At 38.3% G+C, this 22484-nt stretch overlaps 1 protein-coding gene across 1 annotated transcript in view; it reads right to left on the reverse strand.

The window, feature by feature from the left end:
• Positions 1–288: 288 nt before the first annotated feature.
• traf1 (TNF receptor-associated factor 1) overlaps positions 289–22484 on the reverse strand; it is a 38977-nt gene continuing 16781 nt past the window's right edge. The window contains exons 4-11 of the mRNA XM_067969760.1: positions 17654–17752; positions 16000–16161; positions 14024–14095; positions 12643–12711; positions 9521–9994; positions 8586–8763; positions 4772–4920; positions 289–3157 (exon numbers count right to left, since the gene is read on the reverse strand). Of these exons, the coding sequence (XP_067825861.1) occupies positions 2939–3157; positions 4772–4920; positions 8586–8763; positions 9521–9994; positions 12643–12711; positions 14024–14095; positions 16000–16161; positions 17654–17752 (1422 nt within the window). The 3' untranslated portion in view covers positions 289–2938. The remainder of the gene's footprint in view (positions 3158–4771; positions 4921–8585; positions 8764–9520; positions 9995–12642; positions 12712–14023; positions 14096–15999; positions 16162–17653; positions 17753–22484) is intronic.

Below are 22484 nucleotides of genomic sequence, written 5' to 3' on the forward strand. Positions count from 1 at the left end.
ATATATTATGCTGTGAGCCTATACAACTTAAAATAATAGTTGATGTACTGACTGAGCAAGTCCTGCTCTGATCTGTCAGCAGAGCTGTTTTGTAGTTAACTGTTTTTCCTGTAACAAATCTCTTCAATCTCAAAAAAATTTCTACTCCTAATAAAATTCAAACCAGCTACTACAGAATTGCAAGGCCATCACATTATTATGCAAAATTTGTTTTTTTTTTTGAAAAAAACAATTTTTAGGAGTTAAAATCTAAACATTTAGCATAAAAAAAATCAAAATATACTGAGGAGCAAAATACAGCTTCATTAGTGTTAAATATATCTAGTATTAATATAGTAAGTGACTTACGCCTGCACAAACGTCCTATCCACAAATCTTATGTCCTGTTCCTACAATTATTGGTCATACTTTATCAACATTTAACATTGCAAATCGCTTTGTCAAGAGTCACAATGTAGATCCAAACTCTAACTTTTACGTGGCTTTGTTGAACAAGTTTCTTAAGTCTCTCCATCTCAATCAGTATCTTGTATATTAAAAAAAAATTACATTTGTCAACTGACCATGGGCAATTAATAGTAGTGTTATATAAAAAGAGCAGAATGGTAAATTAACATTAATGCCTATATGTTTGCAGGACCTCAGCGTGTTACTTTCTATATTACTTCTGCAATTCTCTGAACTAGGGAACTAAATCTAAAAGATACATTGCATCATGGACTCATATTCACCAAGCTCCATACCAAAACAGTAAAAAATTCTACGATGCCAATGAATTAAAAAGACAAGTGAAAAGCACCAAAACTTTTCCAAGGACTAATTTCTACCAATTAAAATATTGAGGTAAAAGCTTATAAATATTGGCCAGATTAATGTAGAGCAATGCAAGTTTCATTAAAAGTTAAGTGGATAGGTATTTTCTTTATCTGCCATTACTTTTTAAAACTTATCTTCATTTCTTTCTTGCAGCAAATAGTGTAATAAGCAATAAATGGGCACTACTTTTAAGCATTCTTTCTTTTATGACATTTACACCCCTTTAGTCTTTGTCTCAAGTCATGCCATTTATAGAAATGGTCTCTCTGAACCAGTAATAAATAAACCAGGCCCAGTAGCAGACAATGTGCATTCACTGAGGGACAAATAAAAATGGCAGGAGCGGATATCAATCAGTGTTTGAGGCCAATCAAAGCAATGAAAGTCTCCCAGATCCCAACAATCTACACATTCAAACAAAAAGCAAATGTAAGCAGTAAAAACCTGTAATATGAAATATGAGTTTCCTTTCCGGCACCGCTGAAAACGCACTTACACAATGCAAATGTGTATGATTCTTAAATCCAATTCACTCTTGATTTCTCAACGCCAAAGTTGAAGGAAATATTTACAGATTCTGCTGCACTATCAACAAGAGCTTGCTTATAAAAATCAGGACAGATCACTCAGCTCACTATTTACAGATACACATCTGGGGATATTTTCCTATATTTGCTATTTTTTTAATATATATATAGCAAAAATGGAGATGCAAGTATAAAGCACAGAACATTGCTTTATCACATCAAGGTTTTCACTATAAAATAGTGAACAGAGGGAAATATGCCCCTTAACAGCTCATTACATTCAATTACTTTACCAATATTACTTTCAGAAATTAGGCCTCACTCATCATTCATTCTCATCTTGTATTGGGAGGTTCTAGCAACCATGCTATATCACACCACTCCCACCAACAGAGGAAACTACATGCAAAACATCTCAGTTTTGATATTCGTTTTTGGCTAAAGATTCCATATGCTGATATCATATTTTTGCAGTCATTACTTAAATATTGTTTATTACAAGCCTAATTAGCAGCTTGCGGAAAACATATTTTGCTATTGTGTTATTTAAAAATTAAAATTAGGTGAATATTAACATAAAAACAAAGGTATTTGGCAGCATTCCGGAGAAGAAAGTAGGTAACGTTTTCTGTGGGAGTCGTCATCACAACAGCTCAGAATTTACTATCAAAATAACAGTGGGACTAATGGCGCTCACTTATTTATACGCAAATCGCACAGCAACTTCAGGCAAGGGCAGATGCAGTTGAACACGAAAATCTGAAAGTTGCTGTCCAAGATGTGCCGCTCTACTGTTAGCTTTGCGAAAACAGCATTTTGCTGTCAGACTCTCAATTCATATGCATTGAACAGTGTGAAGTTCTTGTACTTGCATGGTAGATACGAACTAAGCTCGCCATGGAAAGTTAGGGCTTGTCCATTTCAGTCTAAGTACCCTTTTAATGGTGTGATAAGTGTTAATTACCACCAGTCAACCTCTCTGGCACTGAAAATTAACTATTAGAAGTATGTAGTCTCATTCCTTCAGATTTTAATTGTTGGAAATTTTTTAATAAAAAAAATGTAAAATTAAATTCTTTTAAAAAAAAACTTTGTCTTTTTTTCTCAATGAATTCACCATTCTAACTTACACTACCTTGTTCAGTCCTTGCGCCGTTCATTTAACAATCCTTCAATCTGATTGTTTAAGGAGATACACAGTTGCTTGCCCTGTTCGCTCAGATCCCAGATGCCCTGTAGAGGGCGCCACACTATTTCCATCCCACTCTTCTGCAAGTTGCAGCGCAAAATATCATGGAGATTAAACGGGTAAGAACAAGTCTAACTAACAGCGGGCGCCGTTCGTTAAGCGGTTACAGCAAATTCTGGGCCAACAGATAAAGAGTTCAGAAGAAGGGTCCCATTTCAGATGCTGACTGACCTGTAGTTCTAGAATTCTTCATTTTTATGTTAACATATATACATGGCTCATCATGGAACCATACAAAAATGTACTGTTGTATTTGGCATAATTCCAAGGAGGCATTTTCCAAGAGCATAAAATAAAGCAGTGATAATGCAAACTAATTTCTGTAGGGTTCCCCCGCTCCTCCCATTTAAGTGGCAGCATCTATAATGCATTTAATGAACAAGGTGTCATCTTTCACATAGGCCTGCTTAGGAGTGTCAAGTTTGGACAGTGGGAAAAACATAGGACAGCCACTGGCAATATTCATCTCGTTCACTGGCCTTTGAAATGAGGAAGAATTAAGATCTGGACGAAAGGCATCAATTAAATGTTCCCGGTTGTTCTGGTCTAGAAGCATGAATGTGACCTTGGAGGGGAAAAATAAAAATTAATAACCTTTTAAAAACATTTTGAAATATCAAGAACAAACCTATCAAACCCCAGCCTTACAGGACTGGGTATTGGAATTGGAAGTGGAATAGATTTAGAAACCATTTTCAATAAAGTTGAAATGAGGATTATGGATAAGGAGCTGAACATACAACATTACTTAGATGAGATAATTGGCATCCATTATGTATAAAAAGTAAATTTTCCAAAATCTAGTTTGACAAAAAAAGATAAATATTCTACTCAGCACAATCTTCATACAACCACATGTGCAGAACAGAAAGTAACTTATTCTTCTGATTTAATTTTGTGCAAAAGTATAATCACTGCATGGCAGTAAAGAGAGAGAACGATTAATCTCCATCAAAGTTTAGCTTAAGTAAGTTGTATTGTTTCAACTCTGACCACTCGTCTTCTTGAACTAATGGCCTGAAGTATTAAAGCAGCTACCACTGTGATGGGGCTGCAGTGACGTTCTCTCCCACTCCCTGCAAAAGGAACATTGGGTGGTTGGGATTCTCCAGCCTACAAACACCTTCAAAATCTCATCAATGCTGCTCTTCGCTTCTCCATTCCCTGCTACAATTGAGAGCAATGGTACAGGATCTGTCCCTAACCCATTTTCAGTTCCTTCGCCAAAGTAACCTCACTAAGACTGGTAAATCGCTCTAGGGAGTCTTAAGTGTGAACAAGAATGATGAATGGAATTCACTCTCTTTTGAGAACCTAGAACTTTAGCATTGTAACTACTGGTTGGCCTAGCACTGAGGACACTACTACTACAACAAAAAAAACCTCTTCTTTATATAGCGCCTTTAACATTGTAAAACGTCCCAAGGTGCTTCACAGGAGCGTTATAAAACAAAATTTGACACCGATACTAGATAAAATTGACCATAACAGCAAGTAGACTTTCCACTTACCAAGAATTCTAATAAAGGTTGGCTACCCTTTAGGATTCTAATACCTAATTCATTATTGAGCAGTTCTTGTGATGGAATGTGTTTACTGAAGGTAACAGTTTTAGTTACTCATATCCCGCTTGGAAACAGGATGACCAGTAGCATATACATGAGGACTACTGCATCAACCTTTTCCATAACTGTATCATTAAATTGAGGCTTCCCAAAGAACATCACAATCATGTCAACACAGTATTGGTAACAATATCATCGTGTCCAAATGACATGGGGGAGGGGGGTAAACTGCTATGGAAAAATCGGCAGTTTCACCAAACAACTGTCCATAATCCAGTGGTAGATCACCATGCAAAGGTCTGCAGGAATCTACTCCAGATCACTGTAAAATAACTAGATAACATCTTCACTGTTGAATGAAGTGGAAACAAATTGCACCATTGCTGCGGTTCTAAATAATTCTGTGATTCTACTTTTTAATATCCAGCTTTGGAAGAGTGGGGATAAACGTAACTGTACCAGGATGGTGAAGAAATGTAAAGTTCAAAAACACGAGACTATCTGTATGCAAAGCAATATCTTCTGTAAATTCCGCCAGTGAATGCAGGTGACAGTGAATATTGATCATATAGTATTAGCTATTTCAAATATTAAAATTCTTGTTTTCTACATACCTTTTGCTTAAACGGCCAATGAAGCAAAGCATCATAGTCACCCCTCATGACAACAAAGAACAAGGAGACATGAGTTCCTCGTCCTGCTCCATCTCCATTTAAATAAATTCTCATACACACCTTATACCCATATCTGCCAGTGTAGAATGCTGGAAAAAAAAATCAAGAATGTCTTGTTCAGAAACACAGGTTATTTACCCATATAATATTACACTATAAACACCGATTATGAGCTAATCAATATAAGATTCACAGAAGTTTGGTACTGAAAATACAATTTAATTCAGGTTCACTGCTGTCGCCATCAGTTTTTTTTTTAGTTATAACTAGTAACAAGTGCACCATTGCTGTGCAAATGTAGATTCCTTTCAAAAGGATATTCAAGACCAAACCAATGAAATTATTACTGAACAAGTCAGTTGCTTCCTGTAGCGATGTATAATGCAGTGCAGTGAACATTTTAATTACAGTGATCATTACCATTATATTGGATTGGTGTAACAAGATGGGATGAAATTTTTCCAAGCATAAATGTTTTATGCAAATAGTAAATAGATGGGAATTTTTAATAAAAAAGGACACGACCATTAAATGACAGGGAGACACAAAGGAATTGGGCTGTTAGAAGAGATAAATGTGGACAAGACAAGAGAATCCAGTAAAATCGAAGTCCTGATCAGAAATGCAGTCATTCCCCACAAACCAACAAGACTTCTTTTTTTAAAAAAGTGGTCACCATCAAGGGTCATGAGTTTAATAATTTACATGGTATCATAATATGGTACAGAACAGGAGGCCATGTCTTAATTGTATATTATAAAGTCACCAGATATGGAAGTCACAGGAAAATGACAAAACCATATGTAGCATAAGAGATTATATACTAAAATATGAAGAATGCCAAGAAACTGATAAAAGACAGAGAGAAAGAGCAGGAGAGAACACAGCAAAAAGTATAAAAGGACAATAATGATGAGCTCTTTAAATATATCAGGAGGCAAGAGACGATGCAGAGGGACACTGAACTATTTACAAGTGGCAGTGGCATCTGAGGATAGAAAACTGGCAGAATCACTTTGTGAATGCTCTACCACTTGAGTGGGTAGGGGGAGGGGAGAAAGAAATGTCTGATTTGAGAAGAGCAGAAGTGTGAACGTAGTCTCAGAACTACAAGGAAGGCCTAGGAAGCTTGAGGTAACCAAGGCTCTGACAATTTCCATCCAAGGATGCTAGTTGAGTTGGCTGAGGAGAGTTCAGGTCCCCTCACCAATATTGTTCAAACCTCACTGAAATCAGGTAACATCCCAATGAACTGGAAAATAACAAATATAATCCCCATCTTCAAATAAGGAGCAAGGGATGAACCTTCAAATTACCATGGCAATGAGCCTTACCTCAACTGTGGGGAAAGTGTTCATGACAACGATAAGGTATAGCATAAAGGATCATTAGGAACAAAGTCTGATTAGAAAGCCAGCGTGGTTCAAAAAGGGCAGGGCCTGTCCAAACAATTTATTGGATTTCTTTGTAGAGGTTACAGATCTGGTTGATAGTGATGAGGCAGTGGACACTATCCATCTGGATTTTAGGAAGTCATCATTTGTTGAAGACAAATCGTGTTTAACTAACTTGAGAGTTTTTTGATGATAACAGGGTCGATGAAGGCAATGCAGTTGATGTGGTGTATATGGACTTTCAAAAGGCGTTTGATAAAAGTCCCGCATAATCGGCTTATCATCAAGATTGAAGTCCATGGAATAAATCCATGGAGTCCATGGCAGTAGCAGCATGGATACAGAATTGGTTAAGTAACAGGAAACAGCAGTGGTGAATGGTTGTTTTTCAGACTGGAGAGAGATGTATTGTGGTGTTCCCCAGGGGTCAGTACTAGGACCACTGCTTTTCATGATATATATTAATGACTTGGACTTGGGTGCACAGGGGACAATTTCAAAATTTGCAGATGACAAAACTTGGAAGGGTAGTGAACAGTGAGGAGGATATTGATAGACTTCAAGAGGATATAGACAGGCTGGTGGCATGGGCGGACATGTGGCAGATGAAATTTAACACAGAAAACTGTGAGGTGATACATTTCAGTAGGAAGAATGAGGAGAGGCAATATAAATTAAAGGGCACAATTCTAAAAAGGGTACAGGAACAGAGAGATCTGGGGGTATATGCACACAAATCATTGAAGGTGGCAGGGCAGGTTGAGAAAGTAGTTAAAAAAAGCATACGGGATCCTGGGCTTTATAAATAGAGGCATAGAATACAAAAGGAAGGAAGTCATGATGAAACACTGGTTCGGCCACAGCTGGAGTACTGTGTCCAGTTCTAGGCACCGCACATTAGGAAAGATGTGAAGGCCTTAGAGAGGGTGCAGAAGAGATTTACTAGAATTATTCCAGGGATGAGGGACTTTAGTTACGTGGAAAGACGGGAGAAGCTGGGTTTGTTCTCCTTGGAACAGAGAAGATCGAGAGGAGATTTGATAGAGGTATTCAAAATCATGAAGGGTCTAGGCAGAGTAGATAGAGAGAAACTGTTCCCATTGGCAGAAGGGTCAAGAACCAGAGGACATAGGTTTAAGGTCATTGGCATAAGAACCAAAAGGTGATATAAGGAAAACCTTTCTGTGATTCTATGTGACACTGTCCCCCATAAAGACTGATTCACAAGACACATGCCCATGGGATAGATAGCAAAGCATGACACTGGATTGACGCATGACTAAAAGGTTGAGAGCAAAAGGTGGTAGTGTCAAAATGGAAACAGGTGGCCAGTGTGGAGTCCCGAAGAGGTTGGTGTTGGGGCTGTTGTTGTTCTCATTTTTGTAAATGACCCAGAAGATGGAATACTGTTTAAGGTTTTTAAGTTTACAGATGACTCCAAGTTGGGTGCACGGGCCAATGATGCTAACCGAAGTACAATAATCCAAAAGGGACATGAACAAGCTTGGTCAGTGGGCAAAGAGAAAGTATATGGAATTCAACATAGATTAGTGTAAAGTCATGATATTAGGTAGAAGTAGTGAGAATATGGAGTACATGTTATATGGTACAGAGTAGGAGTTTGGTGGATTGGTCACTACGTTAATTCACAGGCAGTCAAGAAAGCAAATAAAATTTTGGGATGCATAGCTAGGGGTGCGACTAATAAGTCAAGGGAGGTGATGCTGAAATTGAATCTTGGTGAGACTGCATCTGGAGTATGGTGTTCAGTTTTGGTCTTTGTGATCGAGTTATTGGAGAGATTCCAAAAGGATTTGCGGACTAGGGCATACAGTTAAAAATTGAGGGTATCAAGGAAAAGCAGAATTTTACTTTACTTTATTATTTGAATTATTGAACATAATGCCAGTGGGAAGTGGTGAAACAGAAAACCGTGGCAATTTAAAAAAAAAGAAACTGGATGAACTCCTGTTAGGAAAGGGAGATACAGGGCGATTAGTTCTATAATCACAAAGAGTATGCTGATGGAAGGTTTGAAAGGGTAGGCCAGATGGAGCAACAATCTTCTGCCCCAATCATTATGTAACTAAGCAAGAACTATGGAATGTCCTTAAAATGTGGTAAATTGAATGAACCACATGCAGACTAAGTCTAATGCCTTGATACTTTTACAATTCAATGCTAAAAAAATATTAACTCGTATACCTCAGGATTGTGATACTGAAAGGCGTGCATTAATACTGTAATGTCATATCATTTCATACAACTATAGGCAGATGGAGTTCTGCTTAGTCTACCATATCACTTCAAGGGCAGGACTTTTTACTTTTTAAAAAAAAAGTAAAAAAGCAAAAAAGTACCAGGGGAGTAAAGGCTTGTAACGCGTCCTGAAATGGCATCCTGGCGTTTTCTACTGATATCTGCAATTTTCCACATAAATATTCCATCATAAGCAATCTGCTCCAAAGCAAGCATTTGCATACGGAGTTCATTGAGGATCACGTCTTTCAAAGCAAGGAGATGCTGCTGATCTGAAACCTAGAAATAGATTAAAGTGTCAGACAAAATACGAAGTAATAGCATTTTATCTACATCACCGTCCCACAATAATTATTAAATATCACAACTGCCTTCAAACGGTTATTGTAGTGGATTAGCCACCTGTGTGTTGCATTCTACCAACGTTATGGTTTTGAGCCTTGTACTACTCAGGCATTAGGATCAGAGTGATCCTCCAGAACTGGGTTCATGTGGAATAATCGGAAGGCGAGTCAAATTGAGCTGCACCCACACATCACCTCACCACTGATCACAAAGAAAATCTGACCTAGAAGCAGAGTTCACATCTATCTACTGCATCTGAAAAGATTCTGCAGCTTACTTGTGAACTTTCTTTATGTAAACCTATGGGAATCTAGTAATGTGCAATTTAAATATAGGTGATTTTGTTCTCATATAGTGTTCTGAGCCACTGAGTAAGTTACTGGACATGTGTAACATTTTGTAATGCATTTTTTTTAAACTTAGAAAATAAAAATGGTTGCTCAAGACTACAAAACCATCTCCAGGTTTAAGAAACTGCATAGTTATGATTTGCACATCAGTCACAAATCCTTATATATAGCCCGTAACTGTGTACAGGAGTATGGTAATATTAAACCTGTAAATCACACTGTTCTGCGTACATAATCCATGCAACTGTTGTTAAAGGATTAAGGTTTTCATAAAACGGTTTACTACTACTTGCGGTATACGGGAAAAATACACAAACACATAAGAAAAAAGACTGATTTACCTTGCGCTCCAAACCTTTAATGACATCCTGGTCAATCTTGTTTTGTCTCTCAAATGCAACCATAGTAGTTTGGGTTTTTTCTACCTCTCTGTTTAAAACAGTTACAATATTTTCAAAGGTCTGAATTTTCCGTTCAAGAGCGTCAACTTTACTTTGACACTCTGCCAATGTCTGTCCAGAACCTGGTGCTGTCTGCAAATCTGGAGTACTGCTGGAACAGGAAGCTCCTTCAAAATGATCCGTTTCTAAGTCACCATTTGATTCCACAGCAACCTGGGAGTGCAAAGGGGATAAAGACGGCAGATTCTTCTCTAACTGATTTATTCGAGCCATCATTGATCCATTTTCATCAGCATTAGCAATGCTGAAATTTTGCAACAAGCTGGTTTTCAGAGTACTGGCAAACTGAAGTAATAATGAAAGATGTGCAACAAGTGAAGAGTTTTCATGATCCTTGAGCCGCTCTTTGCCAACCTGTATTATTTTTAAAAATTGATAAGAATTAAAGTAGGTTTAGCTGAAAACTGCAAGTTGAATGAGGCAATATATAAAATAAATCACAAGAACTTATATTTTACATAGCATTCCTGGTGTAAAAGATCTCAGAACAGTTCATAAAAGGGAGATGCGTACACTGAGCAGGAAACAAAGGAATTTAGGGGGGAGGATGAAACCCAAGGCACAGCCCAAGATAGGTTTTAGGGTGTTTTAGAAGGCAATGAAAGAGTTAGCAAGACAAATTGATTTTGGAAGAGAATTCGAGAGGGCAGACATAATAAAAGCCAACATATTGGCCTCTGATGCTGGAGTGGAAGAAGTGGTGGACAAACAGAGTTAGAGGAATAGATGGCGTGGACTGGAGCTAATGCTTGAAGATGATGTTCCAAAAAGGGTGGTGGGGGGCCGGGGAGAGGATTTGAGAATGAGCATGTGCATCCTGAAAAATTGATTTGCTGGGGCACAAACAATATGATTGCAGAAACATCCTCTTCACAAAAATCCATTGGAGGTATCAACATTCTGGAAGCTGCTTGGAGATATTACATTATTAGACGTCTTATTCTATTATAAACAGATATTTGATGCCAGGGAATGATGCAATTTGTCTTTAATTTTTTTTAAATTCTGCTTTTCTCCCATCTAAGCTCCACATTATCATCCTCAATCTGTAACTCAGACATCCTCACAACTATCACACTCCACTCCTGATGGCAAGAGACTTTCCTTGTGGGACAGGATATGTATTTCTGTATTATTTTACACGGTGTTATCATGTACAGAATTAAATCAAAAACCATTTGCATTCTTCCATGGAAGATAGCCAAACTCTTAAGCACTATATAGCAGGAAGGTTAATCCCATATTGTACAAAATATCTATATTGTGAAGATAATGGGACAGTAACTTTTCTGAAGAATTTACTGGAGTACATAAACAAGGGTTATGTGGGGGTTATTTATCACAGCGATAAAAGACCAGAGAAGGAAGAAACTTTTAAGCAAAACATCCGACTACGTTTACATTGTGGGAAGGTCATAAAATGGAAGAGAAACCAGTTTTTAAAAAGTGATAGTAAAGTAACTTACTAATACTTCTGCTTTCAAATTCACAGGGAATCTTAAAGTGTTACCGCAGGATTACCCAGTCACCCAGTCACCACATCCTTATTATAGTGCAGTCGAAATTTACATCAAGTTCCGTCGAAACTACAGCACGGAAACAGGCCATTCGGCCCAACTGGTCTATGCCGGTGTTTATGCTTCACATGAGCCTCCTCCCTCCCTACTTCAGCTAACTATCAGGATGCCTTCTATTCCTTTCTCCCCCAAGTGCTTATCTAGCTTCCCCTTCAAATGCATCCATGCTATTTACCTCAACTACTCCTTATGGTAGCATGTTCCACATTCTCACCACTCTTTGGGTAAAGAAGTTTCTCCTGAATGCCCTAGTGGATTCATTAGCGACTATTTTATATTTATGACCTCTAGTTTTGGACTCCTCCACAAGTGGAAACATTTTCTCTACATCTACCCTGTCAAACCCTGTTATCTTAAAGACCTCTATCAGGTCACTCCTCAGCCTTCTATTTTCTAGAGAAAAGAGCCCCAACCTGTTCAGCCTTTCCTGATAAGTATATCCTCTCAGCTCTGGCATCATCCTTGTGAATCTTTTTTACACCCTCTTCAATGCCTCTACATCCTTTCTATAATATGGAGACCAGAACTGTGCACAATACTCCAAGTGTGGTCTAACCAAGGTTCTATACAGGTTCAACATAACTTCTTTGTTTTTCAATTCTATTCTTCTAGAATTGAATGCCAGTGCTTGATTTGCCTTTTTAAAAAAAAATGGCCTTATTAACAGCGTCACTACTTTTAGTGATTTGTGTATCTGTACCCCTAGGTCCCTTTGCTCCTCTATCCAGTTTAGACTCTTGGTATCCAAGCAGTGTTTGACCTCCTTATTCTTCCTACCAAAATGCACCATCTCACACTTATCTATATTGAAATTCATTTGCCAATTACATGCCCATTCTGCAAGTTTATTAATGTCCTCTTGCACTTCGACTCATTCTTCCTTTGTATTAACTACATCCCCAATTTGGTGTCGTCCCCAAATTTTGAAACTGTACTTCCGATTCCCAAATCCAAATCGTTAATGTAAATTGTGAACAACAGTGGTCCCAGCACCAGTCCCTGGGGTACACCACTTCCCACCTTTTGCCAGTCTGAGTAGCCAACCGTAACCCATTTCATTTAATTTCTCCTGCAAAGGTTACACGAATTGTAACAAATGTTGACCAATGGTCCCAGTTCCTGACTCAAATCAGAATACAGATCACTCTTTGATAATAGATTTATAAAATGGATATTTCTACAATACAAAAAAGGTATACACCATTTTTAAAATCACTCAAACAATGTTGAGAATGCAGACTTCATAGCACATGCAATGCAAGGTATAATTACTATTTTTTTCCAATTTATATATAGTAGGGAGTGAAATAGTTTCCCTTTAGTCTGAAATCCCAGGTCAGAAGAACAGGAAAAAAGTTTTCTAAAAGATTGATTGCTATAATTCCAACCAAAGAGGAAAGGATTTTTTTTTAAAAAGAGACTTACCCTGAAATTGCAGCCTATTTCTACAAAAGGACAGGTCTCACGGGTTCGGTTTCCTCCAGGAGCACGAGACTGTAAAACAAACCCACGGCATGCAATTACTTTCATTTCATTTTTTTTTTAAAAAGTTGAATGAATGAAAAAAACGTCCAATATTTCAGTAATTCTCATTTAAAATGAAGAAACAGTTGAGATTTCTAGGAACTTAACACTTGACCTCCTCATTGGGGTACAACATTTCCAGAGCTAGGCAATGGAATCTAAAATTTTGTTGCTCATCTTCTGCTTCTAGCAACTCTACTGTTTTGAGCAGAGCAGCAGGAATGTCTCATTTCAGATCCATGCTAACTTTATCAGTAAAATTAACAGGAGGAATTTCATCCCCAGGTTTCATTCACGTCTCTCCAAGTCAGCAGCCAAGGTCAATAAGGAACCATATTACAAGGAGGTCCAAGGAGAGTAGAGACATCAGCAGAGCAGGATTTATTTTCTTTTATATTAATCTTCACCTCTGCTGAGACATATATCTGGAATGAGCCTATGCAGCTAAGTGGTGACCCAGACTACAATCTAAAAGGAGTACATCCATAGTAATACAATTCAGAGCATTTGCAGTTCTGAATGTACCACAGAATCAGTATAAGTAGCATGCAAACTAAGCATACTGTTAAATGTGTTAAGCTATAAGTTCACCATAGCAAAGGATTCAATATTTGAGAACAAGGCAGATTTCACTGGCAACAGAACTGGGATTCATTTTTCAAGCATCTTAATGTTTATGACTGTCACAAATGGTGCCAACTCCACTAAAAATATCATGCAGCACCTTGTGCACTATCTAATACCATTTTTAGGAAGAACTCTCACTCACATGTAAATAGTACAAATTATAATTGGTAACAGTAGGGCTGGTTATTTCCTTGAAATTACACTCACACCCCCAATAACCCCCTGTTTCCTGAATGTCGTGACTAATGATGGAATACGATCCTATAAGCACTGGTTGTCCTCTGGTACCTCAAAAATGTACATTCTTCATCCTAAATATTGATTTGGGGGTGGGGGGGGGGTGGAGGGATTATAGTTTGCCCTACCCCCTCCTCACATTATTATTATGCAGAAGCACTTTAATGCAGAGATCACAAGACAGCAGGAGCCCCGACAGATTTTTCTCTTCTCTAGCTTAGGTTTTGCCGAGGCCAATAATAGCACTTTCCTTCTTATCCCTGCTGAAATCATCCAACACCTCAGACCATGGCCAGGGACCTTCCTGGATTGTATGGCTCAGTACAATTACCGATGGATAAAAGCCAATAAATCATTGAGGGAAAATATTAAATGGTTCTTAACTGTTTAACTATAAGCAATTAATGAACAGTCTTACCTTTTCTTTGCTGGCTGATTCAATTTTAAATGTTTTCTTCTCTTTAAAAGGAACTTGCTCACACACATGCTTCTGGTGTTTAAGAAAAAAAAATTACAGTGAATTTTGTTCTGTTCATCAGAATAAACAATGCCAGCAAGTTACAGTTAACAGATTATTCCATTTAACAGTGGAACCTTGATAAAATCATCCACCATTTAAGAAGGGAAACTTTTTTTTCAAAATAAAGGTAAATTGAATTTTGTTGGGGATGTGGAAGGAAGTAACAATTGTTTGGAAAGATCTTTCATTGGGAGAGAATAATATTAAAGCAGAGATGATGTTATGTCAGATCCACTGTAACATGCATTGATGGCTGCTGCAAATCACCTGCTCTCTTTAGTCAAGTCCACAGTAACGATGAGAGCGCGAGTGAACACAAGTCATGAGGTGACTTGGTTATCAGAATATTAGTAATAATACTACTTTTAACAACACATGAAAACATAATGAAAAATTGGATTAGAGATATTCTGCAACTTTAACCAGTCCTTCGAATCAGAAATTCATTTCAGAGAAGTAAATATCTATCGTTTTGATAGTGAGAGTTCCTGAAGAAATTTTCCTCAAAAGATTTGACAAGGGTTTCAAACTCTTGCTTATTTATGGCTATTAGAAACTTATTTGAATTTTCACAATGGAGTAAAGTGCATAAACTATTACACAAGGAATTTATTTGGTCATCGGGATCGGCAATAAAAGGAGGAGCGAGAGAGGAGAGAGATCAGAGCACGAGCGGGGAGAGAGGTGAGAAAGCACCTAAAGTGATGTCAACACAAGGGAAGGAGCTGATTGGTGAGTAGCTGGTGAGCGTTCTTTTTCACATCTTGAAATTTATTTTTGTTAAGTTTAGTTAATAATATAATAAATAGAGGCATGGCAGGGCACCTTAGTCCCGTCGAATGCACATCCTGTGCCATGTGGGAACTCCAAGATGCTTCCCGTGTCCTGGACAACCACAGGGGCAGGATGTGTCAGCTGGAGGAGCTCAAGCTCCGGGTTTCGGAGCTTGAGCTCCTCCAGCTGCTGCTCAAGCTCCGGGTTTCGGAGCTTGAGCTCCTCCAGCTGCTGCTCAAGCTCCGGGTTTCGGAGCTTGAGCAGCAGCTGGCGTCACTGCACTGCATCCGCGAGGCTGAGAGTTTCGTGGATAGTTTCAGGAGGTAGTCACCCCACAGTTTAAGAGAGTGCAGGCAGAGAGGGACTGGGTGACCGCCAGACAGACAAGGAGGACCAGGCAGGTGGTGCAGGAGTCCCCTGAGGGCATCTCACTCTCTATCCAGTATTCAGTTCTGAATACTGGTGAGGGAGAGGGTTCCTCTGGGGAGTGCAGCCAGAGCCAAGTCCACAGCACCATGGGTGGCTCAGCTGTACCGGGGGGGGGGGGGGAGAAAGGTCAGGAGAGCAATGGTGATAGGGGATTCTATAGTCAGGGGAACACATAGGCGTTTTGCAGCCGCAGACGAGATTCCAGGATGGTATGTTACCTCCCTGGTACCAGGGTCAAGGACATCTCCGAGTGGCTGCAGAACATTCTGGAAGGGGAGGGTAAACAGCCAGAGGTCATGGTCTATATCAGTACCAATGACATAGGTAGAAAGAGGGATGAGATCCTGCAGGCAGATTTGTGGAACTTGAAATTCAAAATTCAGACTTCTGAATAAGAAAACAGATGGCAGACTATCATATGCTACTTTCTGAATGGTGCCCACTCCAGTCATGAAGGAACAGCTAGATCATTTGATTAAATTTAAATTAGTCAGATCAGAGATTCCAGTACATGGGTAAAAATATTGGTCTTAGATTGTTTTCACCGATATAGATCTGTATATAAATGTACAACTGCAGGTGCATAAATTATGAAATTCGTATTATTGGATTAGACGAAAATCAATTTCAGTTGTACTATTATTCTACCCCAAGAAATGTTGCTGCCAAACCTGCAAGTCTTTCATAAACATCTTCATGCCACAACGCTGACATTCGGTCATATTGTTTTTACATTCTTTCTCCAAATGATCTGCCAGTTTCTTCCTTAAAACCATCAATCCACAACCTGTACTGCAAGGAATCAGTGAAAATTCACACTGAGTTACATGATCCTAGAAACAACAAAAAAAGTTACTGAGACCTGATGTCAATATGTGAACATCCCAATTGTGTGAAAGGCTAAATTTAGGGGAGCTGAAACACATGCAGAAGTTAAAATCCAAACAAAAATCATAAACAAGCAGTTACTGTGTTTTTTCTAAAACATCTATCTTTTAACCAGAAAAGTGATGCAATACATATCACTGCTTAGATTACAATATAGCATAATCTACATATATACATGTGTTGATACTGTAGCTCCCTTGCTTCCACCGAGAGGGAAGGAGAGCGGTGGATGCCCCAAGGCAGCAAAACATGAAAAAAAATGTATGTATTAGAAACAGCCCTCAGCATGTCCATTTTTAAAGGGAATTCAGTATTCATGCACAGTTTCCCAATCAGATGGCCTTTGCTCAAGCCCTACGATTACCCATTACTCAAATCTTCCAATCATGATCAGACTGAATTTAGACTTTTCAGAGTTAAACTAAAACATGAATATCTTTTTAAAGTACTGCATATTTTATCTCAAAATATGACAAATTTATATCACCGTCTTTGCTGCCCATCAGCCAAAGGTGAATCGGTGCTTCTTATTATTGCAAGAGTTAAAAGTATTTCTGGTCTAGTGTCTTAGACATGGAATATTTTGGATCTAGATCTTCAAAAATCAAGTCAGCAATGCCCACTTTTCAGGACAACGACCACTGTAAAGTCACATCTGATCCTAATGCTGCCAGAAATGACTTTGTAGCAAATCAAAATACACATCAGTGCCCTATTAAAAAGGCATAGGTAGCTCTGGTAGAGAGCTACCCTCACAAACAAAAATGAGGGAAAAAAAAGTGATAACCTAGATGAAAGCTTACATAAAATGGCATATAATGTACCCAACACAGTACTATACAAGTCAGAGGATGTCATGCATAAACTGGTCAGAATACTCCTTGTGCCCTGTTCTGGTCACCAAGGTAGAAGGGAGACCTTCAAGCCCTGGAGGAGGTTCAGAGAAGAGCCATGAGACCAATCTCTAGAAAACTTTTTTTTAAAAAACAGAGACTAGAAAAACTTGGGAGTTTTCAGCATTGAAAGGAAGGTGAGGTGTAACCATATTGATATAAAAGATAGTAAACAGTATAGAACAGGCAAATCTAGAACACTACTTCAAACTAAATCGTGACAGTGGGACAAGGAGGCACAGATTCAAACTAATAATCAGCAAATTTAGGCCTTAATTCACACAAAGAGTGATCAATACGAGGAATGGCCTTGTAAATGGGGAATTTGAGATTAAAATCTTTGGATATTATGATGGGACTTTAGGGTCTTTCTGAAAGCATGAGCCACAATGGGCTGAATGGATATCTTCATCTTGTGAAATCCACCAAAGCTGCAGAACATAGTAATAGAAAGATTTTATTTTTCCATCAACTGGTTCTGCTTTGATACATGACACCTTGCTTAAATTTTAAGATTGGAACCTTCACTAATTGTTTAACCCACCTCATAGTTCTTCATTACATTTTTCCAGGTACACCCAGAATTGACACAATGTACTTTCAAATCCAAGATCTCCTTGGATACTGCAGCATCGCTGAAAATCTAAAACAAAAGGGATAGTTAATAGACTATTGTACCAGCAAAAAAAGGCTTAAAACTTCCCAAACTGGTTCGAGGTGGTCAAAAAAGGATGTTTGGAATATTTTTCCAAATCAACTGTCAAAGTCTTGCAGATTATGAATAGCTTATTTTATTCATAAAGGCCACTTCATATGATTATGATGGTTTATCTGTGCTGGTTAAAAACTCCTTGATTCAAAAAGTTGTTTCCTCTTCGGAAAAGAAAGGGCACTTAAAAATGTAGAAACCAACAATTAAAGTACAGAACAATATCTGTAATTCTTGAAATGAGTAAAAATTCAAACTGAGAAAAAAACATTAATCTTTGCCTACATCAGGATGATGCTGTACTATTACTAGAAAGAACTAGTTTTACACACACACACACACACACACACACACACACACACACACACACCTTAAAGATACTACGAAAACATATATATATTTGCACTCAACATTACAAAACCTCAAGGGAAATAGTTAAGTAGTTTCTAACTGGAAAATAAGTTTAAACAACACAAAATTCGGGATGTTGATATGTAAAACGACACTATACAATTTACATTAACACAGGAGATTTGTATAACAAATTAAACCATACTTTGGGCATAAGCACAATAAACTAGAGGAGACTGACTCAACAAAATACAAGTCTTAAATTTACAGGATGTTATGCCAAGATATGAGTACGGCACACATCTGGATTAAACATACAATTTTTTGTCAGCAGTGTCCATCCATCACTGGTTTTTAAACTTTTCTGTGTGGGGACCTCTGCAGAATATTGATACGCTCCTGGGAATGCAACATCCTAGCTTGTGAAATACAGTGTCATCTATCCAAAGAAAAACAGGGCTTTCATTGCAGTTTTAAAAAAATATATACTACAAAAGAAATGAAGTGCCAGTAAGTCATCAAATATAGGAATATGACAACCTTGGGGAATAACAACTTGCATTTATATAGTGCCTTTAACACAGTAAAACATCCCAAGGCACTTCACAGGACCGTTACCAAACAAAATTTGACACCGAGCCATATAAGGAGATATTAGAATAGGTGATCAAAAGATTGGCCAGAGGTGGGTTTTAAGGGGAGTCTTAAAAGGAGAGAGAGGTAGAGAGGAGGAGAGGTTTAGGGAGGGAATTCCAGAGCAGATCTGGTTTTAAAATCTAGGTTAAAATCTGTAATTGCCAACACAGGCTTTCCCATTTGAAAATACAATAAGTACTAAGCCTGGCTCTGAATTGTGAAGGGTGTTTAAGACTCCTCCTCTAAGGGTTCAAGAAAGAGTTGAGTCATAAATGAATTTCCTGTTTGAGTTAAGTTGCGCAAGAATTCTTAGCAAAGTTACCACAATGTATCGGGCCTTTACAAAGAACTGTTACCACACATCGACGTGATACAGAAATCTACTCCATGGAAATTACCTGTTGTAATAAGGGGGCAATATGTGGTAAGTGTAGAGGTCTTAACTACCCCCCCACCCCCAACCCTCCGGTCACATTTTGACACAAGTATGTGGAATTTCCAAAACTTGATCAATTTAAATATAACTATGGTATTCAAATTTTAACATTAAGAATTCCAAGATACTTGACTCATTAACAAGAGAGAATTTTTGCAATTTGTTTAAAGCATTAATATTTGCACAAAAAGTTCCATTCTTAGTCTGTTTTCAGAATGTAACCAGCATGTTGGTGGCATATCGGTTCATGCCCACAATTTCCCACATGGGCAACTCCTGAGATTTGCTGCCAGGGAGAGGCATAGAGTAAAGTGCAGGCATTTTGAGAGAGGGCATGTGAGAAAGAAACAAAATGGAAAACACATGCAGCTTAGAGTAGACAATGTCAAAGGCGTGGAAATAGGTTAGCTTTTTCCCCTTCTGGCTGAGGAACAAGCTTGGACTCGGGAGATTGAGGCACTAGTCAAAAATAAGAAGGAGGCATATGACATGCATAGGCAGCTGGGATCAAGTGGATCCCTTGAAGAGTATAGAGATTGCCGGAGTAGAGTTAAGAGAGAAATCAGGAGGGCAAAAAGGGGATATGAGATTGCTTTGGCAGATCAGGCAAAGGTGAATCCAAAGAGCTTCTACAAATACATAAAGGGCAAAAGGGTAACTAGGGAGAGAGTAGGGCCTCTTAAGGATCAACAAGGTCATCTAAGTGCGGAACCACAAGAGATGGGTGAGATCCTGAATGAATATTTCACATCGGTATTTACGGTTGAGAAAGGCATGGATGTTAGGGAACTTGGGGAAATAAATAGTGATGTCTTGAGGAGTGTACATATTACAGAGAGGGAGGTGCTGGAAGTCTTAACGCGCATTTGACAAGGTACCGCATGGTAGGTTGTTACATAAGGTTAAATCTCATGGGATCCAAGGTGAGGTAGCCAATTGGATACAAAATTGGCTTGACGACAGAAGACAGAGGGTGGTTGTCGAGGGTTGTTTTTCAAACTGGATGCCTGTGTCCAGCGGTGTGCCTCAGGGATCGGTGCTGGGTCCGCTGTTATTTGTTATTTATATTAATGATTTTGGATGAGAATTTAGGAGGCATGGTTAGTAAGTTTGCAGATGACACCAAGATTGGTGGCATTGTGGACAGTGAAGAAGGTTATCTAGGATTGCAACGGGATCTTGATAAATTGGGCCAGTGGGCCGATGAATGGCAGATGGAGTTTAATTTAAATAAATGTGAGGTGATGCATTTTGGTAGATCGAATCGGGCCAGGACCTACTCCGTTAATGGTAGGGCGTTGGGGAGAGTTATAGAACAAAGAGATCTAGGAGTACAGATTCATAGCTCCTTGAAAGTGGAGTCACAGGTGGATAGGGTGGTGAAGAAGGCATTCAGCATGCTTGGTTTCATTGGTCAGAACATTGAATGCAGGAGTTGGGATGTCTTGTTGAAGTTGTCCAGGGCATTGGTGAGGCCACACTTGGAGTACTGTGTACAGTTCTGGTCACCCTATTATAGAAAGGATATTATTAAACTAGAAAGAGTGCAGAAAAGATTTACTAGGATGCTACCGGGACTTGATGGTTTGACTTACAGGGAGAGGTTAGACAGACTGGGACTTTATTCCCTGGAGAGTAGGAGGTTAAGGGGTGATCTTATAGAAGTCTATAAAATAATGAGGGGCATAGATAAGGTCGATAGTCAAAATCTTTTCCCAAAGGTAGGGGAGTCTATAACGAGGGGGCACAGATTTAAGGTGAGAGGGGAGAGATACAAAAGGATCCAGAGGGGCAATTTTTTCACTCAAAGGGTGGTGAGTGTCTGGAACGAGCTGCCAGAGGCAGTAGTAGAGGCGGGTACAATTTTGTCTTTTAAAAAGCATTTGGACAGTTACATGGGTAAGATGGGTATCGAGGGATATGGGCCAAGTGCAGGCAATTGGGACTAGCTTAGTGGTATAAACTGGGCGACATGGACATGTTGGGCCGAAGGGCTTGTTTCCATGTTGTAACTTCTATGATTCTATGATTCTATACCTATAAAGAATAATTAACAAATGGGGGTAAACAATACTCCCTTCACCCAATTGCTGCTATAAAAGGTAAATACCAATAAAAGAACGTGCAGTGATCCTACCTGACATTATTGGACACAATTCCACAAAGCAAAAAATGTAAAACTGGCCTGCAGAGCTCCTTAGCATAGTAATAGCATAAGGTTATGCTTAAACTAAATCAGTTACTATATATATATATATATATATATATACTTCACGTTAAATTGCAGTAGTCAGACCTGAAGTATTGTGTTTACATCTGTTAATCTAATAATGGAGCAGCCGTAGAGCTACTCAAGAATCACATCTATAAATCTGCAACTCATGTTTTCTATCAGAATATGGAGATAATTAAATCTCTACTTAAGCAAATATTGCCTTTCAACAAAATCCCGTGGCACTCACTAGGATTGTGGAAAACTTAAATGGATCAAGGTGTAAATTGTATTGCTGCTACTTAATTGCCATTTCAGTTTTTAAAAAAGTGTGCCAAGCATTGTAAAACTCCCAAGTATAAACCACACTTTCATATCCTTTAAATATTGCTACTGGTACAATTGTTATTCTGAACAAATGTTTTAAGAAAACAGTGGGGACTTTTAAGTTTTCTAATTCTAGAGTCTAAATTCAAAGTTACTTATTCAAATTATCTGATTATTCAAATTGTTAAGCACTAAATTTTCACTATTATTTACATTACTTTATTCAAATGAGTAGGAAAATTGTGTAAAAATATCAGTAGAATATACTGCTGAATATTAGTGATAGCAATCAAATATTATTTTTGATACAAATATTAGACCCTTCAGAATATAATTGGTACACGCTATTCATAAAAGTGCCCAACATTTCTCTGAAATATTTACTGAGGGGAGGAAAACTCCTGTTTCTCTATTAGATAGCATTGTACCAACAACAAAAATGGAAGAACGAGTACTTGGGCAAGCTACCAGGGAGCTGTAGCTATTCATGGAACCGTACGTCTTCAAAAGAGGGGAAGGGAAAAGGCAAGAGAGGAGGAAATCAAATTTGACATATTTACGAATTAATTTTTTGCTACCCAAAATATCTCAGTAGTTTTAACTTCAACAGCATTCATGCAACTATGTAAAATCTATATTCTTCATTTCTGAACAGAATTCCCCAGATTATCACAGAGTGTCTTTTTAAAAAGAAATGTCAACAA

The sequence above is a fragment of the Heptranchias perlo genome, chromosome 31, assembly GCF_035084215.1.
Source record: "Heptranchias perlo isolate sHepPer1 chromosome 31, sHepPer1.hap1, whole genome shotgun sequence".
Taxonomy (NCBI): Eukaryota; Metazoa; Chordata; class Chondrichthyes; order Hexanchiformes; family Hexanchidae; genus Heptranchias; species Heptranchias perlo.